The sequence below is a fragment of the Poromitra crassiceps genome (assembly GCF_964638095.1).
Source record: "Poromitra crassiceps genome assembly, contig: HAP1_SCAFFOLD_297, whole genome shotgun sequence".
NCBI classification, from domain to species: domain Eukaryota; kingdom Metazoa; phylum Chordata; class Actinopteri; order Beryciformes; family Melamphaidae; genus Poromitra; species Poromitra crassiceps.
In genome coordinates, this window is record NW_028152104.1 from 179,559 (window position 1) to 200,165 (window position 20,607).

General features: G+C 42.5%; 2 protein-coding genes across 2 annotated transcripts in view; both read left to right on the plus strand.

Moving 5' to 3' along the window:
• The window catches only part of LOC310771002 (uncharacterized protein), a 72,411-nt gene that overhangs the window by 14,857 nt on the left and 36,947 nt on the right, over positions 1 to 20,607 (plus strand). Inside the window, exons 5-7 of the mRNA XM_083663689.1 lie at positions 15,916 to 16,027; positions 17,767 to 17,970; positions 18,659 to 18,813. Of these exons, the coding sequence (XP_083519815.1) occupies positions 15,916 to 16,027; positions 17,767 to 17,970; positions 18,659 to 18,813 (471 nt within the window). The remainder of the gene's footprint in view (positions 1 to 15,915; positions 16,028 to 17,766; positions 17,971 to 18,658; positions 18,814 to 20,607) is intronic.
• LOC310771004 (uncharacterized protein) lies at positions 4,760 to 11,538 on the plus strand. Its single transcript, XM_083663691.1, has 10 exons — positions 4,760 to 4,769; positions 4,875 to 5,006; positions 5,091 to 5,249; positions 5,386 to 5,525; positions 5,715 to 5,826; positions 6,265 to 6,294; positions 6,843 to 7,023; positions 8,118 to 8,207; positions 8,987 to 9,048; positions 11,415 to 11,538. Exons 2-9 carry the CDS (start codon positions 4,944 to 4,946, stop codon positions 8,998 to 9,000), a joined length of 789 nt encoding a protein of 262 aa, XP_083519817.1. The 5' UTR covers positions 4,760 to 4,769; positions 4,875 to 4,943; the 3' UTR covers positions 9,001 to 9,048; positions 11,415 to 11,538.

Consider the following 20,607-nt stretch of genomic DNA (forward strand, 5'->3'; position numbering starts at 1 on the left):
CAGTGCACCTAGACCCCTCCCCCCGGCTGTACAAGGAATTGAGAGTGGAGACAGAAAGTGTCGCAGCTCAAAGCCAGTGAAACATGCACACACCCACACAGTCGCGCACATGCACACACACACACACACAGACACACACACACACACACACACACACACACACACACAGTGCCAGAGAGAGGGGAGTGGGGGAGAAGGGTCTGACTTGTGCAAACATGCACCACTTCAACACCTGGGAGTGATTTATCAGACTAAAAGTCATCTGCTTATTTCATGTTTTTATTGGGGGTGGGGGGGGGGCACATGGCGCGGGAATCAAATAGGCTACATTATACATGACATCCTAGCTCCTTTATGAATAAACATTGGAGAAAGCAAATTTGAGGCATTTGATTTTGCATGAAATCTCATAAATGCCGATTTTTATGGGATTTTGGAACTTAAGGGGTTAATATCTAAAAATGCTCAAGGGTGCTCACCGGGCACCCTCCTGTATTTTGAATAGGTACCCCCAAGGTACAAGAATCAGCAGAGAAAAAAACTTTATCAGACGAAACAAGATTCATCAAAAAAAACAGCCTTTGGCTCCCGGACTACAGTGGAACATGCCGAGTGTGATTCAGTAGGGGGGTTTAATTGATTACAGTTTTTCACAATTGCTTAAACACATTTCCTGATAGACTACCTCACTTTCTCAAAACCCGAAACACAAATCTCAAAACTCACGCACAAAATGCAAAATCCTACACTTCTCTTGCAAAAGCACACTTTGCCCTCAAAACAGTGTTAACTCTTCACTAAATTGTATTTTCTTTTCAAATGACAAACACATACATCATATGAGTAGACATTTCTAAGCACCCATTGAACACTGGTGTGCAGAATGGAAAACACTATATGAATGCTTTATCAGTAGAATTATGCCTTTGCATGTTCAGTTTCAGGTTGTGCACATTGTGTCTAATGTGTTTAAACAATTGTGAAAAACTGTAAAACCAATTTTTGAGGGGTTAAACTACTTGCCACCAGGACTGCTGCCTACATACTGTAACTGGACCCATTTGCAGGGGCTTAGCCTACTGTATGTGTTTGGTTTAGTTCAGTTTTGTCTTGTCAAGTTTTGAATAGAGATCTGTTATTAAGGACAATAAAACCTTTTCGAGTCGTTTGTTGGGGAAAGCCATAACAAAACTGCCTAGAGATCCATTGTGGGGGGTGAGAGAGAGGACGAGGCAGGAGAGAGGCCAAGGCAGGAGAGAGGACAAGGCAGAGAGGACAGGGAGAGGAGAGAGGACAAGGCAGGAGAGAGGACAAGGCAGGAGAGAGGACAGGGAGAGGAGAGAGGAGAGAGGACAAGGCAGGAGAGAGGACTTCAAGGCAGGAGAGAGGACAAGGCAGGAGAGAGGACAGGGAGAAGAGAGGAGAGAGGACAAGGCAGGAGAGAGGACAAGGCAGGAGAGAGGAGAGAGGACAAGGCAGGAGAGAGGACAGGGAGAGGAGAGAGGACAAGGCAGGAGAGAGGACAGGGAGAGGCGGGAGAGAGAGGACAAGGCAGGAGACATGGCACGAGGCAAGAGAGAGGACAAGTAAAGGCTGGCAAGCGGAAGAACAATTAACAGTCCAACACCACCATCATCTCTTTCTCCTCCCCCCCCAACCAACCTGTCCACCCCCCCGTCAACAAAATGCCCTCCTCTGCCATCTCTCTATGTATCTCCCGGCCTCCTTCCTCTCACCCTGTTCCCACTCAACCACTCTACTACCATCTCTGCAGGGACTGACCCGCAGAGGAGAGAGGGGAGCGGGCACAGTCCCTGCAGAGATGGTGAGAGTGGTTGAGTGAGAACACGGTGAAGGAAGGAGACCGGGAGATGGCAGAGGAGGGAGGGGGGGAGGGAGGGGTGGGGGGATGGGATGGGGGTGGGGGGATGGGGGGGAGGGAGGCCAGGAGAGGGGTGGGGGGATGGGATGGGGGAGGAGGAGAGGGAGGGGAGGGGTGGGGGGATGAGAGGGATGAGAGGAGGAGGAGGAGGGAGGAGAGGAGGAGGGAGGGGATGGGGAGGGAGGAGGAGGGGGAGGAGAGGGGTGGGGAGACGACTTCAAATCCCCTGCAGGAATCGAACCTGCACTTCTCCGCATACAATGCGGTTGTTAAGGTGACTGCCTTAACCCCTAGACCATCAGCCTAGGTAACTTACAATGGATCTCTAGGCGGTTTTGTTATGGCTTTCCCAATGAAAGACTTGAAAAGGTTTTAGTGTCCGTACCGGGATTCAAACCACAAACCTTTGGGTTGGAAGGCATTGTCTTTCACCACTGGACTACAGCCCAGCTCAAACACACAGAACATGCAGCAAGTAACATAGATGTGCTTAAGATTAGGGTTTTCTTAACCACGACCATACCCTAACCCAATTGATATGTTTTAGAAACATAAATAGAAACGACTTAATTTTCTAATGCTAGAGCATGCATTCTCAATTGCTGCAATTAGTCAGATGATAACATTCTCATTCCAAAAGTATTTTTTCAGTGTTTGAATTTTGGAGAAACTTCCACTTCCTGTGGGACTGAACTGAAAAGGAATTTAAGTCACGGCTGGTCTTGTACTGTTCTCTACAGGTGGACTAAAGTGCATGAGCTGTTGATCCAGCAGAAGATCAGGAAGGACATGCTACCCCAGGCCGTCAAGGACTCCAGCGCTATGCTCAGGTCCACACAGCTCACAGGACACATTTACAAAGACCCTGTCCCAGAGACAAATATGAGCTTGGCAATAATGTCTACAAATGTCTCTACAGTCGAGTTTTGGACATTTGACATTTTCCTCAAGCCACCACATGATTGTCTCCAGACATAAAGCTAAACAATAGGACATTTGTTTGCCCATTGTTGCCAATGTTGTAGCCCTCTGCACAAAGAAAACTCTTGCAAATCTGAGGCTGTGATGAAAACATTAAAATAGCAGTTCAATAGAGCTGTTGTCATGGCTGTGACTGGTTGCAAGACAGTTTCTAATCACGGTGGATAAAGGGTTAAATAACCCTAACCCTAATTTGACTTGGATAAATAAATCGCGGTGGATAAAGTTAGAGCTGCACTTCAGTCAAATGAACAGCATGGCATATTTTCACACTATAGAAAAGTGTTCGCTTGGATATGATAGCTAATGTTGAATTCAGATGACGCAAACTTTAATATCTAGATTCATAGAAGAAACTAACTACTCAAAATCCCTCACAAAGATCTGCAGATGTTTTTAACCAATGGTTTTGTGGAGATTTGGTCTCATTTATCAGATGGTTCCTTCGCTGCCCTTTACTATTATATGTTTAAAAACAACAGCACATCAAATATATTTGAGATGTGTGAAGTAGTTGAAAAAACCTGCAGATTTCAAAATCCAGCCCATTGGTTCAGGTGTCTAATGAGGTGTGTTTGTGTGTGTCTGTCTTCAGGGAAGGTCATAAGGTGTTCTTTGACCGTTTGGCCGAGCACCAGGTTCCTCTGTTGATCTTCTCGGCCGGCGTAGGTGACATCCTGGAGGAGGTGATCGGCCAGAACCACGTCTTCCACCCCAACGTCCGCATCATCTCCAACTACATGGACTTTGACCACAGCGTGAGTGTTTGTGCACTTCATAATATGAAATGTTTTGTGTAATAAATACATAGATACTAGAGATCACCCGGTATGCCCATAGACCAGTGACAGCCTGATGACCATAATATATCTGTGCAGGTTAATCAGATTGATCAATATCTAAGAAAAACTCACTTTCCAGGCTGCAACAAAACATAAGTACTAATAACCAGTGTTGGGGAGTAGTGAACTACATGTAGTTGAACTATGTAGTTTAACTACATTTTGTAGTGGCTTGCTGGTAGTTCAAACTACAATTTTGGGCAATAAAATGAAAGGAACAGGCACAGCTCCAGGATTTTTTAAATAATATTGGTGTAGATGTGTAGATACTATGAGAGGTATCCACCTGATCATAATCCACATCTACAACCCAGAAGAGAGGATGAATACAGCAACCCTAACTGAACACTGTCTTGTTGTTAAGGGGATACTGCGAGCCTTCAAAGGTCAGCTGATCCACACCTTCAACAAGCGGGAGGGCGCTCTGCAGCACGCAGCCACGCTTAGCGAGCTGCAGGACCGTCCCAACGTGCTGCTGCTGGGGGACGCTCTTTCCACTGGGTGTCGTTAGGTGTTTGAACCCGGAAGGGCGAACGGTTTTTACCGCACTGCGTGCTCTCGTGCCGGTAATGTTTGTGCTACATTTGCTTTCTGTAGAAAAGAACTTTGCTGTATTCATATCGGTGAAATGGAATAAATGGATGGGTTCCGAACATCAAGGACAAGCCTTCTTCGTCGTTCTTATACAGCACTCAGTGCAATGTTATCGTATATATTAACATCAGCACAGCTAGCGAGTCAGCCACAACTCAACCCGGTAATTCAAGCACCTCGGTGGCTTACAGTATAGGGCTGTGAGCCTGCCTCAACACCCTGAAAGATTAATCATTTGTAAAATCCTTTTTGTTGCAGCAAGAATGCATGTTGTTGTTTGCACATTCTGTATGTGCGAATCAGAACATGCAACTCCTATCCGTTTGGGGTTGTGGCCAGCTTCACCCAGACGCCCACAAACAGCCATATCCTTGAGTCTGATGAGACTAATTTCTCTTCTCCAACTGGAATGTGGGGTCTCCATGAGGGGAATCATTTCAGCGATCCAGGAAGCCTTTCCTTCAACTCAGGTGGATCTTATGTTATGAATATGGAATTCCTTTTCTACCACATTAGCAGGGCTCACATTATTGGCATCTTATTAATCTTCAAATTCCTATTTTGTTGCGTTTTAGCTGCTTGAACTGTATAGCATTTTGGTGAAGGAATGCTATGAAGAGTTCAGGCACTGGCAGTTCCAGCAGATGGCCTGCTCTGTTTTGGCACCAAGACTGACTGATGGAGCCAGCTGTCCCATGTGTCCAAAGGTACAGTAATAATTGTTATGGCATGTCTGGATGTGCATTATTATTTCATGTGCGTATATTTAATCATTGCTTGTATTATATTAGGAAAATGGAACCCTCTGTGTGGCTGCCGACGCGCTGTTTGGACTTCCACGGAAAAAGTCGTCAGGGGAAAGTTTTGAGCCTCCAAAACATGAAGATAGATTTTTCCTCAATCAGAGTGAAGTGGACAGTTTTGTTGAACATGCAAACCCTCAACCAGAGGTAGGACTATAGTTTCATTTGAGAGAAGAATTCCACCTACATGTGATAGTTTTAAGAAAGCGATCTGCTTTGTTACTCATGTCAAATCAATGTAACATGCTTAGTGATGAAAGGATTCTGTCTTTTCCCCTCAAAGGGGGGGTGTCCTGGATTCCATGCTGGGAGTGCAATCCGGTCAAGAGTCAGGTTCAAAAAGCTGGATGAAACTGGCGTATTCGGGCTCACCTGCAGGCATGAGCATCCAGTCAAGTTTCTAAACTTGAAATCTGGAGAAAGGTATTTGATTTTTGCAAGAACTAATGCTAAATATATGCTTAAATACATCATTTATTTGATTTAAGTTAAGTTATCCTTTATTTATCCCCATGGGGAAATTCATCCTCTGCATTTGACCCATCCTCTACTAGGAACCTTCCTAGAACTAGGAGCAGTGTGAATCTAACTCTTTTTGCTTAATTTCTTCAGACTGTCAAATGCTGTCCTCTTGCTGAAGGAATTCAGTAGAGAGCAGGAGGAGCGCCAGCTGAAAATGGTTTTCATGTACGACATCGCGTGCAAACTCAAACCCCACCTACAGGTAACACTACATATTTAAGTTACGGTACTATTGCAGAGCAAATGTGAAAGGTTTTAAAATCATTGCATCTATATCTATCTATCTATATATCCATCTAATTTCTGCATCTCTGTCTGTCTCTATCTCTGTGTGTCTGTCTCGGTCTGTCTCTCTCCCTCTGTCTGTGTCTGTCTCTCTGTCTGCCTGCTTATCTGTAACTGACTGTCTGTCTGCCTCTGTCTGTCTGTGTCCTACTTCCGGATTTCCCCCTTGATTTGATGGAAGCAGGTAATAAAGCATTTTACCTGGAACCAAATGCAACCTTGTTTTTGTTACAGAGCTGGGGGATAAGTCAAAAATGTCTTTGCTGGGGTCAAGAGGGTGTGGGATCAGTCAATTGACTATGTGTAGTTATGAATTAAAGTTGTGTTTTCTTTACTTTTTCTGCCATTTCTTTAGCGCCACTATCCTGACCTGATGAACAACAAGGTCAGTGTTCCATTCTTATGGGCACAATCTTGCATGTCAGGTTAGGAACATTTTCTACCTGGATCAGAAAGTAGATGTTTGCTAGTTGAGCCTGATGCACAGTCTATTTTCCATAGACTGTGCTTTAATAAGTACAAAAAACTACCGCACTAGACTCGGGGTCCCCACGGGTCCTTAAAATCATTGAAATCTATGCCTTAAAAGTTTGTGGAAATAGACATTGAAGGTGCTTGAATTTAGGGTAGCATTGTGTCTCCACAGTACTTTTTTTTTGCTGTATTGCATAAGAGAAGGTAAGAGACCACAGCACAGTTGAGAAGTGTTCACACATTCAAGCCTCTCTCTTTTTAATTGTCTGTGAGCCTGCTAGTTCTCATCATAATTTCTTCATAGTTGTAACAGTAATTAACCTTGATCCATGTCTCTAACTATGCCGTGTTGGCTCCCTGAAATTTCCTGATCATGATCGGGCAAGTCGTTGAGGAGGACATGAATACACCAACTAAGCATGATTAATATTTTACAGATGTTTTATGTCGTGTTTACAGTTCCAGTTCAACACTCGATTCCACAAGGGAACAGGACTGGCTGATGGGGAGCAGAGTGAGCGCTTGTGGTCCTACCTGCGAAAATTTGGAAAAATCACAAAGGAGATGACCCCATCTCATCGCACAGACCTCCTTACAGATGCTCTCCTGCACTACTCTGCCAAAGTGCAACAGAAGCAAAGTGAGTTGTGTGTGTGTGTGTGTGTGTGTGTGTGTGTGTGTGTGTGTGTGTGTGTGTGTGTGTGTGTGTGTGATACACACTATAATTGCTTTGGACGGCTGGACTTGACAAAATAGGAATCTGCATATTAAAGCCTAGGGTGGGGTTGGTATTTTTGTTAAGGATGAGTTACTTCAGTATTTCAAGGTTAACATTGTTGATAAGGCAGTAGATGATATTTTTGCTTTAAGATTTGAACACCGAGTTTCACAATATTTTTTTGTTACTTTTTCATGCTACCTATCACCCGAAGGCGCTGCACGGGGAAGGGACTTGGGGGATCGGTGTAAAGTGCCTGACCATTTCCTAAATTTAAAGCCAATGCTCAAAGGTACCCTACAGTTCAGCCCCCAGTTGATCTAAATAAAAGTAGGCGACCTAGAGTCTTCCCTGATAACTTTCTTTCATCAGAGTTGTGTTGCACTGTTTTACTAGAAATTATCAGACATATGGGTTGTTGGGATAATCAGGAGGATGTGGATCTCTGCTACAGTTCACTGTGCAGTGTTCTCTATGCAGAGATAGATAGACACTCTTCCACTAAGACTTCTGGCTTACCTACAAGTCTAGGACATCAACTAAAAGGTAAAGCTTTTTGGAACTGTGAATTAAATCCATTATGGGCTGATGTAAGAACTACTGAAAATAAATTTCTAAAATGCCGAAAAAATGCCTCAGGGATGCATTTATAAGCAGTGTCAACACATCTCTGAAAAAAAGACTACGTTTCTTTAAGCAGAGATTCAACAGGGGCCAAGCGATGCATTTGGAACAGCTTCAGTGTAAAAATCCAAAATAAGTTAAATTACCGTAACCGTTTGGGCCCTAGGAAAGCTGTCGGAATACTTATGGGGATTTGGATAATGAGACTGAAAGTGTCCCGAAGATATGGGAAAGTGAATTTGCCAATAATTTCCCCCCTTGCTCTCAAGTACCCCCTGTAGTAGCTCTACATATGCGTACCCCGCTTTGGGAACCACTGCTCTACATAGAAAAGTCAATAATCCAGCCTCTGTCTTTGGTTAAATCTTAGCACTGTATTTCTCTTTTTGTAGTAACAGGCATTCCTCAGCGACTTCTGAAGGCCGAGAAAATAAAGGAGGAGTCAAAGAAAGAGTTGACAAACCTCATGAAGTCTTTGCCAGGTATTTAAACTATGTCTTCATTTTGTGTTAATTATTGTCATGCAATTATTATCTTCACACTGTACTTCTATGGGTGTCTTTTTACATGGCAATTCATTTTTGGTTTGATATACTGTATACTCCTGTACTCCGTAACATGTTCTCTCATTTACATTATGTCATTTAGCAAATGCTTTTATCCAAAGCGACTTACAATATCACATTCTGCTATGCAACACCATCTACAACAGTTCCACTTTTGAAGCAAGAAAGTAGCATTAGTAAGAGTAGCATTCGTTTTTCAGAGTTTTTTTCTTCAATTTTTTTGGGTGGGGGGGGGGGTAGATTAAGAGGGGTTAGTTACTTTACTTTTACTTTACTTTATTTATATTTGGCAGACGCCTTTATCCAAAGCGACATACAACCAGGTTAAAACAGTACAGCAATAACAAGAAAAAATTAATAAAAGTTTTAAACGAAAAAATGTATAAACGGCAATTAAATTAGAACATATTTACAGACAATAGACGTGCGGATGAGAAGAATAGGAGGATAGCAAGATAGAAGAGAGAAGAGATAAAAGTGCATAAGGATGAAAGTGCATAGGAGCTAGAGGGTTAACACAGTTGTAACACAGTTACAGTAAGCAGTGTTGGGCAGTTACTTTCAAAATGTAATAGACTACATATTACTAGTTACTTTCATTTGAAAGTAATAAGTTACTTTACAATATTACTTTCTGTGTAGAGTAACTTGTTACTTATTACACTACTTTTGCATTACTTTCACCAAAATAACAGCAGTAGCAGAATGACATCGCTGCCCCGGAACCATCCCGAAAAATAATTTCAACCGCCTTGAAGTCAGTGTAAACAATGCAAAATTCTAAATTTTATTCTTTTCCTTTGTTATTATCATCTATAGTGGTTTTTTGCATAAAAACACAGTTTGATTAGGAAATGATTGTATCTTTTTTTAAATATGTGCTTTGATTGAATCAAATGTAACTCAAATTGTAACTTGAGTTACTTGACAAAGTAACTGGTATAATACTACTGAAATCCTATAAGTAATAAGTTATATTACTGAGTTACTGCTAAAAGTAATATATTACATGTAATATGTTACTTTTGTAATGAGTTACCCCCAACACTGACAGTAAGTAATCCGATGGGACAAGGGATATTCTCTCTACTTGTATTTGGTTAGAAATCAACTTTCCCTGAGTGTTTCTTTTACTTACCCCTATAAAAAATGTTTTTGAGTTTCCTACAGTACTATGGGTGGGGGTTTGTTAACTCACTAACTTTTGCAATAGCGTGCTTGTTGAAACCTGTTTAGCCACGATGAAGTTACAGTTGCTTCCCTCAACATGCGCTAAGGGGACTTCTCTGTTTGAGCGAAAGGTGGGAGAGTCTTTTACTAGTACAGAGATGAATAGCTAATTGATGACCACTAGTAAAATAAGCTGTCATATAAACAAAGCCCTATAATATCAAGAAAGTGCCGTATACTGTATACTGTATATGCACCTACGGGCGAGTTGCGGTATTTACTGATGTGGCACTTTACTTCCCCAGGCAAGCCTATAGGCGTTGATTCCTGTATCAAATCTCCCATCAACAGTCCTGAAGATTATTGTGAATAAATATGTACATTTGCTCTAGATGCAGAAAAACCCTGGCTGTTGATACTGGCTCAGTATACATTATCCCGCTTAGAACACGGCCTACAACTAAATCATTCAATAATCTGACAAAAATAATTATTCAAATATTTTAATAGCGTTTTCAACACAAAGTGGTTTCATTCGTAATTGGCACACAAGACACCACAGCTGCAACTGGTTGGCCTAATTAGTAGGCTAGTGGTTGCTGACAAAAGGCTCTTATCAACTGATTAATACCAGGTGTGGCAGAGCAGCGGTCGGTCGTCGAGAAATAATGACCGGTGAATATTGTTGATTGACCAATCAGAATCGAGTATTCGAGAGAGCCGTGTTCTAATATGAATTAACTGCTTGCAAGGAGCACCTTCATAACCTCTTGAGTGTTCACTTACTCACTGACTAACAACATTTGGCATATTTAAAAGCACTGGATAACTAAATAATTCCAAATTCTGTTATATTTTCAGAACTAAGACAAATACTGTGATGATATTTTTGCTTTATCGACCCGTACTAGTATTAACACACTTTATCTAGAGTAAGACATAAGCCAGCTTATACCATGGTCTGGGTGAATACTCGATTCTGATTTGCTGTAGCGTGTCCATTATTTTGTTATAATGTAAACCTAGCTAAGTCCTGGCAAACGTCTGTTCACAATTCATATCCATGTGCCATGTCCTCAGCAGAGCCGTTTGAGCTCTATACCACCGTTCAGTGTTAATATGTCACTTTCATAAATTTAGAAGAAAAAAAAGGTCAAAGTAACCATTTGGGTTACCCTTGTGTGCTCAGTTGATCAAAATGACGGGCATTTACGGAGATCTGACGTTTACATTTGTCAGCTGACCGAAGCGCTCGAGCGCAACCATAACAACAACAAGGAAGCAGTCACCTGTCATAAACAAACGAAAATCTGAATTATCTTAGCCTAAAAGGCTGCATTCCACAGGATGCCGACTGCCCCTATGAACTTACTGATACTGTAGCCTATGAGCGATCAGCCACATGCTGCGGCCGTCTGAGTCTATTTCATCCTGTGAAAATCTTGAGCAGCCTAGGGGATTTTGTCTCCGGTTCTCAAAGTTATGACAACTAGATTTAGATTGCAAAATGCATGAAAATGAATGAATGAAATGAATGGACTTGTTTTGTTTCTTTGGTTAGTGACTATGGTATAAGCGGGTTAATGCACTTGGAGGTGTCCATTATCAGAAATTAATGGACTGCGCCTCTGCATTGTCCATTAATTTCTGAGAATGGACACTTCATCGCGCATGAACCCTTACATATGATCTATTACCTTGAATACAGTTCTATGGAGATTAAACATGTTTAATATCAGAGCCCCCATACACCGTGCAGTCATTGATACAGTAGGTAGGAGAACTCCTTGCGTCTCAATCCTTGTCTCAGCATCCGTATCCTTTTTCCATGGTTTTTCATTTAAAGTTTGCCTTTTTTTTTTTTATCTAATAATTGAACCATTGACCTCTAACCACCACTGTTGGAGAAACACTAAGCTAATCTATGTTTTGTTTTTACATGCTATTTTCAAGGTACCACTGTTGAAGACATCAGGAGTTGGGGGAAGGATCTGGAGGCTTCTCTGAAGAAGCAAGAGGTTTCCTTTTCCTGGGAGGAGACTTATGTCGAAAATCTCTACCAGTTTCAGAGGGGACAGTAAGTCAATGCTTTATTGGGTTATATAAAAATGTAATGTAATTTTTTTTTTTTTTTTTATATAACACATCGATGTTAACAACAACAATTTAGACTATTAAAAAAGTTTTTTCCGAAGACCCATTGCTTGAAGATTTTCTTGCCTCCTTGGTTTTGCAGTAAACCTATGCTATACCCCCCCCCACCCCTTTTTTACTTCTCTCTTTTCTTAGATGGCAACTTACAACATCTCAAGGAGGAGCTCAAGTTGTGGATTTGATCTCGAGAACGGAAAAGTAGGCGTCATAATGTCAAAACAAATTAAAGTAATCATTTTGCTGTGATTTTAGCAGCCAGGAATACCACTGCCCAGTTGGGTGTGGGGTAGATAGGTAGACAGGCATGGACATTTAAGAGTGTGCTATAAGAATGGCCTCTTGCATAAATGACTTCATGGAATCATTGTAACATGTCTTTCATATGTTGTGTCTGTGTGTGTGCGGGTGTGTATTAGGGCGCAGAGAAAGATCTGTGCTCTAGAAAAGAAGAACCACGTGGAGCAGAGGTGGTCGCTCACCTCCCCTCAGGCCAGGCGTTCCTCTTTTCAGCAATGGAGAAGCGAGCCATGGAGGTGTTAGACAACATCTTTAACCTCAATGTGGAGCGCAAGTTCATGTGTGGCCTGGTCAGGAAATATGCAGGTGAGATGATTAGTTATTAGTAGAGCGGATTAGCAGAATAATTGTGCACTTTTTGAGAAAAGCATGTACCGTAAATTCCGGACTATAAGACGCACCGGTGTATAAGCCGCGGGACCAAAATTGACTATTTTTTTCTTCTATAAGCCGCACCGGTCTATAAGCCGCGGGTGTTTTGATGTTTAATTACCATATGAAAGGGTTCGTGCACAGAGAGGAATGTCGGGAAAGCGATGGCTGTTTGGGGAAGCTCCCATTTATTAACATTTCAACAAAACAAAACAAAAGTCAGGTCACTAATCCCCAGACAAAATCACACAACAATAGGCTATATGTGCAGCAAACCTGTAACCAGAGAAGTCAAGTCACTAATGCTCGTCTTCCTCTTCTTCCTGCGTACTGAAACCACCAAAGTCCTCATCTTCAGTGTCGGAAACGAACAGGTTCAGGGTGGCTTCGTCAACCACTCTCCTCTCTCCTTCATTGTCACTCAAAACCAACGAACTCCTCTTCATCTATAGCTGTGTTTCCATTACAGTTTTTCGCAAAAGAATTGCGATATTTCTACAACTTCGACAATGTACAATTGCGACTTGTAGGCGTTTCCATTGAAGTTGCGTTTGAGTGATTCCCCGTTGCAGCAGCTGCCACAGTGATTACGCACGGGGATCTGCCCCATATCCCGTCCCCTGCATGCTCAAATCCAACCAATGGTCAATGGAAATCCCAACATGAAGTTACAATGCATATAAACGAGCCTGATTATCAATTCAAAAGAAAATGAGTCGCAAAATGTTGCTGGCTGCGTGAATGCAGTCAGCGCGACAGGCAGAGGAAAAAAGGTAGCCTAATAGCCTACAACTGGTCCGATTTAGAGATGGAGGGGGGAAAAGGCTGATTTGGTTCTATAATTGCACCTGAAACGTGTGCAATGTATTAGCCTACTCACAGTCACTGTATTCACTTCAGACAGCACCACCGCACCAGTGTGTGCTTTTCATCCTCTCATCTCGCCGCTGTGCCAAATGCGCGCACACAGGCAGCCTGCTGTCACCATGGACCGATTTCTGCCAAACATTATCTAATTTGCCCGGCTACGCTTTTGCACAACACTCGTCTTTCTGCTAGGTAGCGTTGCTTCAAAGTTTTCCACTTGCTGCGGAGGTTTTGACACGGCTATCGAACCTTACTTACCAAACTTATTTTCCGCTCCTTTTCCAAGGGATAATATGGGTCACATGACGTGCAAATGCGAAAAATGTGTTTCCATTACACTTTTGCGATAAACTGCTATATCGACACGTCTGAAAAACCACCTCATGATCATCTACTGCTCGTTCTCATGCTGTCGAGAACGAGCAAAGCTTTTTTTTGGTGAAAGAATCCTCCAGGGCGCTTCTTGTTAACAGTCCGAGTGAGTGGCAGGTCGAACGTCAAAGGCACTTCATCCATATTTATGATCTGCTCCGGTTCGATGGAATATTCCTTGATCTTCCTTTGTGTGAATTCCCCGAAGTTTGTGATTTTCTCCTGGTAGTCGGGGGAGGGAGTTGATGGGCTTGTGGCCGTTTGCTTACCGTAATTACCATATGTAAGTGGTCACGCACAGAGGGTATTGTCGGGAAAGAGATGGCTGTTTGAGGAAGCTCCCATTTACCGTATTACCGTAACATTTCAACAAAACAACATAACACAACACCACCGTTGTTTATTTTTACAGTGCACACAGTGTCCGCGGTGTGGTGAAAAGAGGGCAAGAGAGGAAATTAAAACAGAAGTGGATTTATAGTTAGAAAGAGTGCTAAAAAAGAGAGTTATTTTTTTTTTTTTTTTTTTTTCTGAAAAAATCCATAGATAAGACGCACCGTTATATAAGCCGCAGGGGCCAAAAAACGGGAAAAAAGCCGCGGCTTATAGTCCGGAATTTACGGTAATTCCTCACATAGTGAGTGAATACCACAAGGATTATTTTCAGATGTGGAGGGAAGTCTGATTTGACCTCAACTCCAAGATGGCCACCATTTTCTGGTGTAAAATGTACAAATCTGCTTATAACAATTGTACATTTTTTGAGAAAAGCACGAACTCTCTCACAAAGTGAATGAACACTAAGGTTTATTTTCAGATGTGGAAGGAAGTCAGATTTGACCTCAAATCCAAGTTGGCTGCCATTTCCCCAAGATTAATGTACAAATGTGCTTATAACAATTGTGCACTTCTTCAAAGAAGCATGACATTTCTCACATACTAAGTGACCATAAGGGTCAGTAAGATGGAGGGAAGTAAGATTTGACCAAAAAAAAACAAGATGGCTACCATTTTCCCAAATCTAATGTAAATTGGGAAAATGGCGTCCATCTGGGATTTGAGGTCAAATCTGACTTCCCTCCATATCTGTCAATAAACCTTATGGTATTCACTCACTATGTGGGACAGTTCATGCTTCTTTGAAGAAGTGCACACTTGCACATTTGTACATAAGACTTGGGGAAATGCCAGCCATCTTGGATTTGAGGTCAAATCTGACTTCCCTCCACATCAGAAAATAGTCCTTATGGTATTCCAAAAGTGCACAATTCTCTTATTTTTGGGTGCTAATCCGCTATACTATATGCTCTTGTGACACGGATAAATGCTCGGGGAAGGGGGGGGGGGGGGGGGGGGATAATGAAAAGAAAATAAATAGTTATACTACAGGGGCCACATTACAGAAACTCCCTATCTTATGTCTTAAGTTAGGATAGGACTAGTTTAAGGTAGGATTTTTTCTGATTTGGTATTACAGAAGCAAATCCTAACTAACTTTAGGAATCCTATCTTATCTTGCTAAATCCTATCTTATGTCTTGTTAGGAAATCCTAAATACTCATCCAGCATCGGTTATCAACTTTTCTGTCTGTTACCCTAGCAACCACTAGCAACAGACACCTCCTCCTTTCTCAACTCGCGGGGGAAGTAGGAGCGCTAGTAGGCTAACGATGTGTGTTGTTGTTCCTCCCCCCTTGGAAACTGTATGTACCGAGGAGCCAAATTGCTGATGGCTGTTGCTACCTCAGTTAAATTACGTGACATAGCAGGTTGAGATATTTTGGATATGTCGGCCACTTCAGTTTGAAAATCTCCCTTCGCAAAAAAAAGTGCAAGAGCCCCGTGTCGCCTAGTCGGTCTCTCCAACACAGGTCTCAGCTCCTCGGCTAGCTGCAGTATCATGTCATCTAACTAGATGTTCTAGAAATTAATGTACCAGTCCAGTCCACTAGCCCCCAATTAAGTTATATATGGCTTTGAGCCGCTCTTGTTTTATATCTTCTTATTATTAAAGCCTTACCACAGCAGTACAACAGACCCTTTTGCACAGATTTTTTACTTATTTCCCATACTCTGTTTTTGTAAATGTATCCCCTTTCATTTGCTTTTAATAGACACTATTATGTGTGGATCTATTTTTTTTATATACATCAAATGCACAACCTGTTAATCTGCAGATGTGTATTTTTCTTGTATGCAGGTATTTTTAATCTGTTCAAGTTAACCATGCTCTGACTTTTTTCTCTCTCAGGTTGAGGCTATTATGTTTTTAATAATACAACAAATTAGACAATATTTTTCCAGTTTTTTGTGTGGCTTTGGCTTTGAACCACCGACCGTAAATATGGATAGTGATTCTGGTAACATCCTGACCTTTGACCTTTGCCTCCAGATGTTTTTGGTGGGACTGACCGGCGGTATCGCCTCAGGGAAGAGCACAGTGTCTTCAATGCTGCGGGAGCTCGGATGCCCCATCATTGATGCTGATGTGGTGGCCAGGAAAGGTAGGCCACTCCCTCTCTCTCTGCTGGTCCTTTAGGCCATGCCCTCTCTCTCTGCCGGTCCTTTCCAGTGCAACCTCTTCCGGTTCACAGAATGAATATACTGTATAGAGATACTGTAGAGAATTAGTGTTGTCACGGTACCAATAATTCAGTAGTCGGTACCGGTACTAGTGAATTTCCACGGTACTCGGTACCAATTTCGGTACCACGGTAAAAAAAACAGACTGATATTTCTTCAACATATTCTCTTTTATTAAAGTATGCAACCATTTCCAATGAACAAATGGCATGTAGCCTTCAACTTTAAAACAAAACAATGTGCTTCTGCTTACTTCTTATATTCAACTCTGTATGGCAGTGAGAGCAGACAGTGCAACACCAGTGGCATGTAGCCCTCAAGTATTGTTTATTGAATTAAAAAAACAAAACGATACGCTCGGTACCATGCAAAAACAGGTACCGAAGTACCGAAAACAATGTAGTACTGACTAAAGGTGCTCTTATACTCGAGCAAAGCTCCGTGGGGTGGGGCCCTGCGAGTCTCCGTGCAGACCTCGCGCTGGGGCAGATGCCATTATACTCAGAAAGTGATCAGCATGTATTGTACAATGGTGAGAACAGCCCGTGAAAAGTCGCAATGAAACGCTATTATGTGCAGTACTGAGTGCGCTTTCACTCTCAAACGACCGCACATCAGCACATGAAGGAATCAAATCACCAAACTTGTTTTTACTGAAAGCCGTTTTACTTCTCAGCCCTGATAGCCTACTCTGTGCTGCTTTTAATCTCTCTCAATAATGCTCTCAACACAACACATTTACTTGGTGAAATTACTAAAAACGAACAGTTGCAAATCAAAGTTTATAGCCTACCACATGGGTCAAGAAATGTGGCGAAAACACAGCTCAGTGTTCAGGGTTCAGTGGCTTGAAAGCGGACATGTTTGGAGAGAAGCCGTGCGCTGCTCGCGCTGTTAGAAAAAAAATCAGGCACAAGGCGAGCGCCAGACGGAGCTAGCAAATAACCACGCCCAACAAATTTACGTCATTTGACGCGCCCGGCCCTCGCTCCACCCCCGCGCCCTTCATGGCAGGGTGAGCATAATTCAGCCTTTAGTACCGAAGTACCGAAAACCGTGACAACACTAATAGAGAATATATATAATATAGGGATAAAATAGGGATGTAACGATAACCGGTTTTAATGATAACCATGATAAAATTCCTTATGATACCGTACCGTTTCAAATTTTCATTATCGTTAAAACCGTGGTACCGTGATTACAGTGTGTTGAAAAACATGGTAAATACTGTCCATTATCAACCAAAGTTGGCAACCTTCTCCCAGATGCAAATGTGCAGCCTTGGAGAAATGATTTCAGTGAGTTTATCACTCCTTTTTGGGTCTGAGTTTTCAATATAAAACGTCGTAAAATGATTTCAGTGAGTCTCGATAATGACGATAACCGTGATAATTTTGGTCACGATAATCGTGATGTGAAATTTTCATACCGTTACATCTCTAGTGTGCAATACAACATAACAGCAAAAAGACATAGGACAATTGGGCAGTGTTAAAACTAGACATTAGGTGATTAAGAAGACAAGACAGTACAACAGTACAGCAGTTTACCTTGAGTTGGGAGGTTGGGTTTAGTTAGTGTGTAATTATGTGACATGTATGATGTCAAGTGGCATTTGTTAAGCACCAACTTCTCACTGCCTGTGCCTCGGTAACAGTGGTGGAGCCCCACAGTGCTGCCTACTGCCGCATCGTCGACCACTTCGGCCCAGAGATCCTGCTGGAGAGCGGGGAGATCGACAGGCAGAAGCTGGGGCAGCTCATCTTCGCCAGTGAGGAAAAGAGGAAGCTGCTGAACTCCATCACTCACCCAGAGATCCACAAAGCCATGCTCAAAGAGATCCTCCTCTACTTCCTCAGAGGTGAGGGAGGAATCAGGCTTACATGGCTCAGTTACAGGTTGACTTGGGGGGGATTAGCTCACTGTGAGGCAGCACTGGCCATCAGATTTGAGGCTGTTCTTCACAAAGCTTCCTAAGTAGGGATGGGGCCGATCCAATATCGATACCAACATAATTCACGGATCGGAATTGGATTGGAATTTTTGTTTTGTTGTTTTTTGCAATTCCAGCGCGGGGGCGCTGGCCGTAATTTGCCCATGTATAATGGTATCCTTCTTTGCCTTGTATATTTTCTTAATTTTGTCTGCTTTTTGCAAGGTATATTTAAAAAAAAAAATCTTTTAATTGGCCAAATCTTTGCCTATGCTGTATATTCAAGAAGAATAACGGTATCGGAATAATATCGGTATCGGCAGATATCCAAATTCAGGTATCGGAATCGAATCGGAAGTGAAAAATGTGGATCGGTGCATCCCTACTGAATACACTTTTATTTTGCCTCACAGTCAAAAGCAAACTTCTTGGAACAGTGAGATAAACCATGAGAACAGTGAGAGAGAGAGAGAGAAAAAAGTAGAGAAGACCAGCTTCAGCTCAGTCCCAGTCCTTGTGCTTTAGGCTGTTGATTATATGTCTTTGGAGTATTATATTGCCTTGTGTGGTGGGAACATTCACCAGCTTGACTGTGAATGTTTCTGTTCCCCTCCAGGCCACAGTGGGGTGCTGTGTGACGGGCAGCAGCAGAGCATCACCTCTCCAGAGCAGCCGCTGAACCTGCCGCCACCTGGGCCTCCGACCCACGACGACAAACAGACAGTCCGACACGTACTGCTGTGTCTGCTGCTATTTGTCAGCCTGCTAGCGGTGCGGATACAATACTGTTATTAATGTTCAAGAGTGTGTGTGTGTGTTTGAGAGAGAGAGAGAGAGAGAGAGAGAGAGAGAGAGAGAGAGAGAGAGAGAGAGAGAGAGAGAGAGAGAGAGACAGAGTTAGAGAGAGAGAGAGACAGAGTAAGAGAGACTGTTTATGTTTAACTGTTTATGTAAGACAGAGTTCAAGTACCAAAAGCAGTGAGTGAAAAGGTAATCCGGCTAAATCAGATGTAGACACAATCCAGATATCAGACGCATGTGAATGATCCTGGCAGGTGTACAGAAGGACAGCATGTCACATCCAAATGTGCTGCTCACTTGTTTCAGCTCCCACAGGTTGCCAAGTTACTGGCAGGGGGGGGGGGGGGGGGGGGATTTCAGGCACTAATGCAGGGTCTAAAATTAATTGCTAATTAATGTTAATCGATAAGCTTCACACTGGATGATATTAGGGGTGCACCGATCGATCGGCAAGCAATCTGTATCGGCCGATTTTGACCTCAAATATGCGATCAAATAATCAACCTAAAATAACCTTTCCAAACTTTCTTTGAGGAGTTTATATATCGGTGATCGGTAATCGGTGATCGGTCGATGATCGGTTGGGCAGATATTTCCCATAGGCGATCGGTGACAAAAAACGTGATCGGTGCACCCCTAGATGATATCATTTGAATCATGGTCGTTGTAGTTCATATAACACTTTCATTAAAGCTATAGTGCGTCACTTTTGTAGTGCAGAACCTTTGTCTCCCCGTTCTGGCAGCGAATGTGCCATTTGCACAGTACGTGACTCCATATGGTGATGTATTCTGAGTGAAACAGGATATACACAGTAGAGTGTGGAGGAGTGTGGGATATACACAGTAGAGTGTGGAGGAGTGTGATTTGACCGTTGAAAAATGGGCGTGTCTGCGGTAAGGGACTGGGTGCTGCCCTGCCCGAGCCTCTGAGGAGAGGGAGACAGCAGTCCGCTGATGTGTTCTATCAGACAAATCTGAAACCTACCGCTCACATTTCATAGAGAGGCAAAGTGGAACGTCACTTCCTGCTTCAGCACTGTACCAGAGATTTTCAACCACCATTTATTTTCCCATAGACATTTCGTAAAAATGCTTATAAAATAGTTTTACTTTGTCGAACCAAACGGTTCAGCTAACGCTATAATCGGGAGAGACCATAGACCATTTCACTCGGACCAAAAAAAACATCGAAAAAATATTTTCTTTAAACCCGCTTTTTTTTTACGCTTTGGTCCCAGTGAAATGTTATGCGATCTCTCCTGTCTCTAAATATATCTGTACCGTTTGGTTTGAACCAGAGCCATGTAGATAGAAGAGTCCCGACATCTCCATTCACTCCAATGGACCAGTTTTTTACTCTGAAGAGTTCCAGGAAGTAAGGTCCTGGATTAAGCAGCACTGTCGAGTTGCAGCAAAATAGACAGTTTGTGTTGTAGCTACTCAGAAAGGGTTTTCCCCCCTTGAATCAAATTGTACATTATCAGCTTTATTTTAGCAGCATGCAAAAGTAGCGTAAGACCCATTCCTGGCTGTTCATTGGCTAATGAGTCTCGCATTTTGGTCCTCCGCTGATGCCACTCTCTCTCTAGAGGACACTAGTTTGAACCAGTAAAACTATTTTTATACGCATTTTACGAAATGTGTATGGGAAAGTGAATGGCAGATGAAAATCTCTGGTACAGTGCTGAAGCAGGAAGTAGGCGGTCACTTTGCCTCTCTATAACGGTCTATGTACAAACACAATATAATGTTAATACAGCCC

Excerpts from the sequence above, each read along its gene's own strand:
- LOC310771004 (XM_083663691.1), top strand. The coding sequence starts at position 4,944 with ATGGCCTGCTCTGTTTTGGCACCAAGACTGACTGATGGAGCCAGCTGT. Across the intron at positions 6,295-6,842 it reads CTGACCTGATGAACAACAAG|TTCCAGTTCAACACTCGATT; the intron begins GTCAGTGTTCCA and ends TCGTGTTTACAG. Across the intron at positions 7,024-8,117 it reads CAAAGTGCAACAGAAGCAAA|TAACAGGCATTCCTCAGCGA; the intron begins GTGAGTTGTGTG and ends CTCTTTTTGTAG.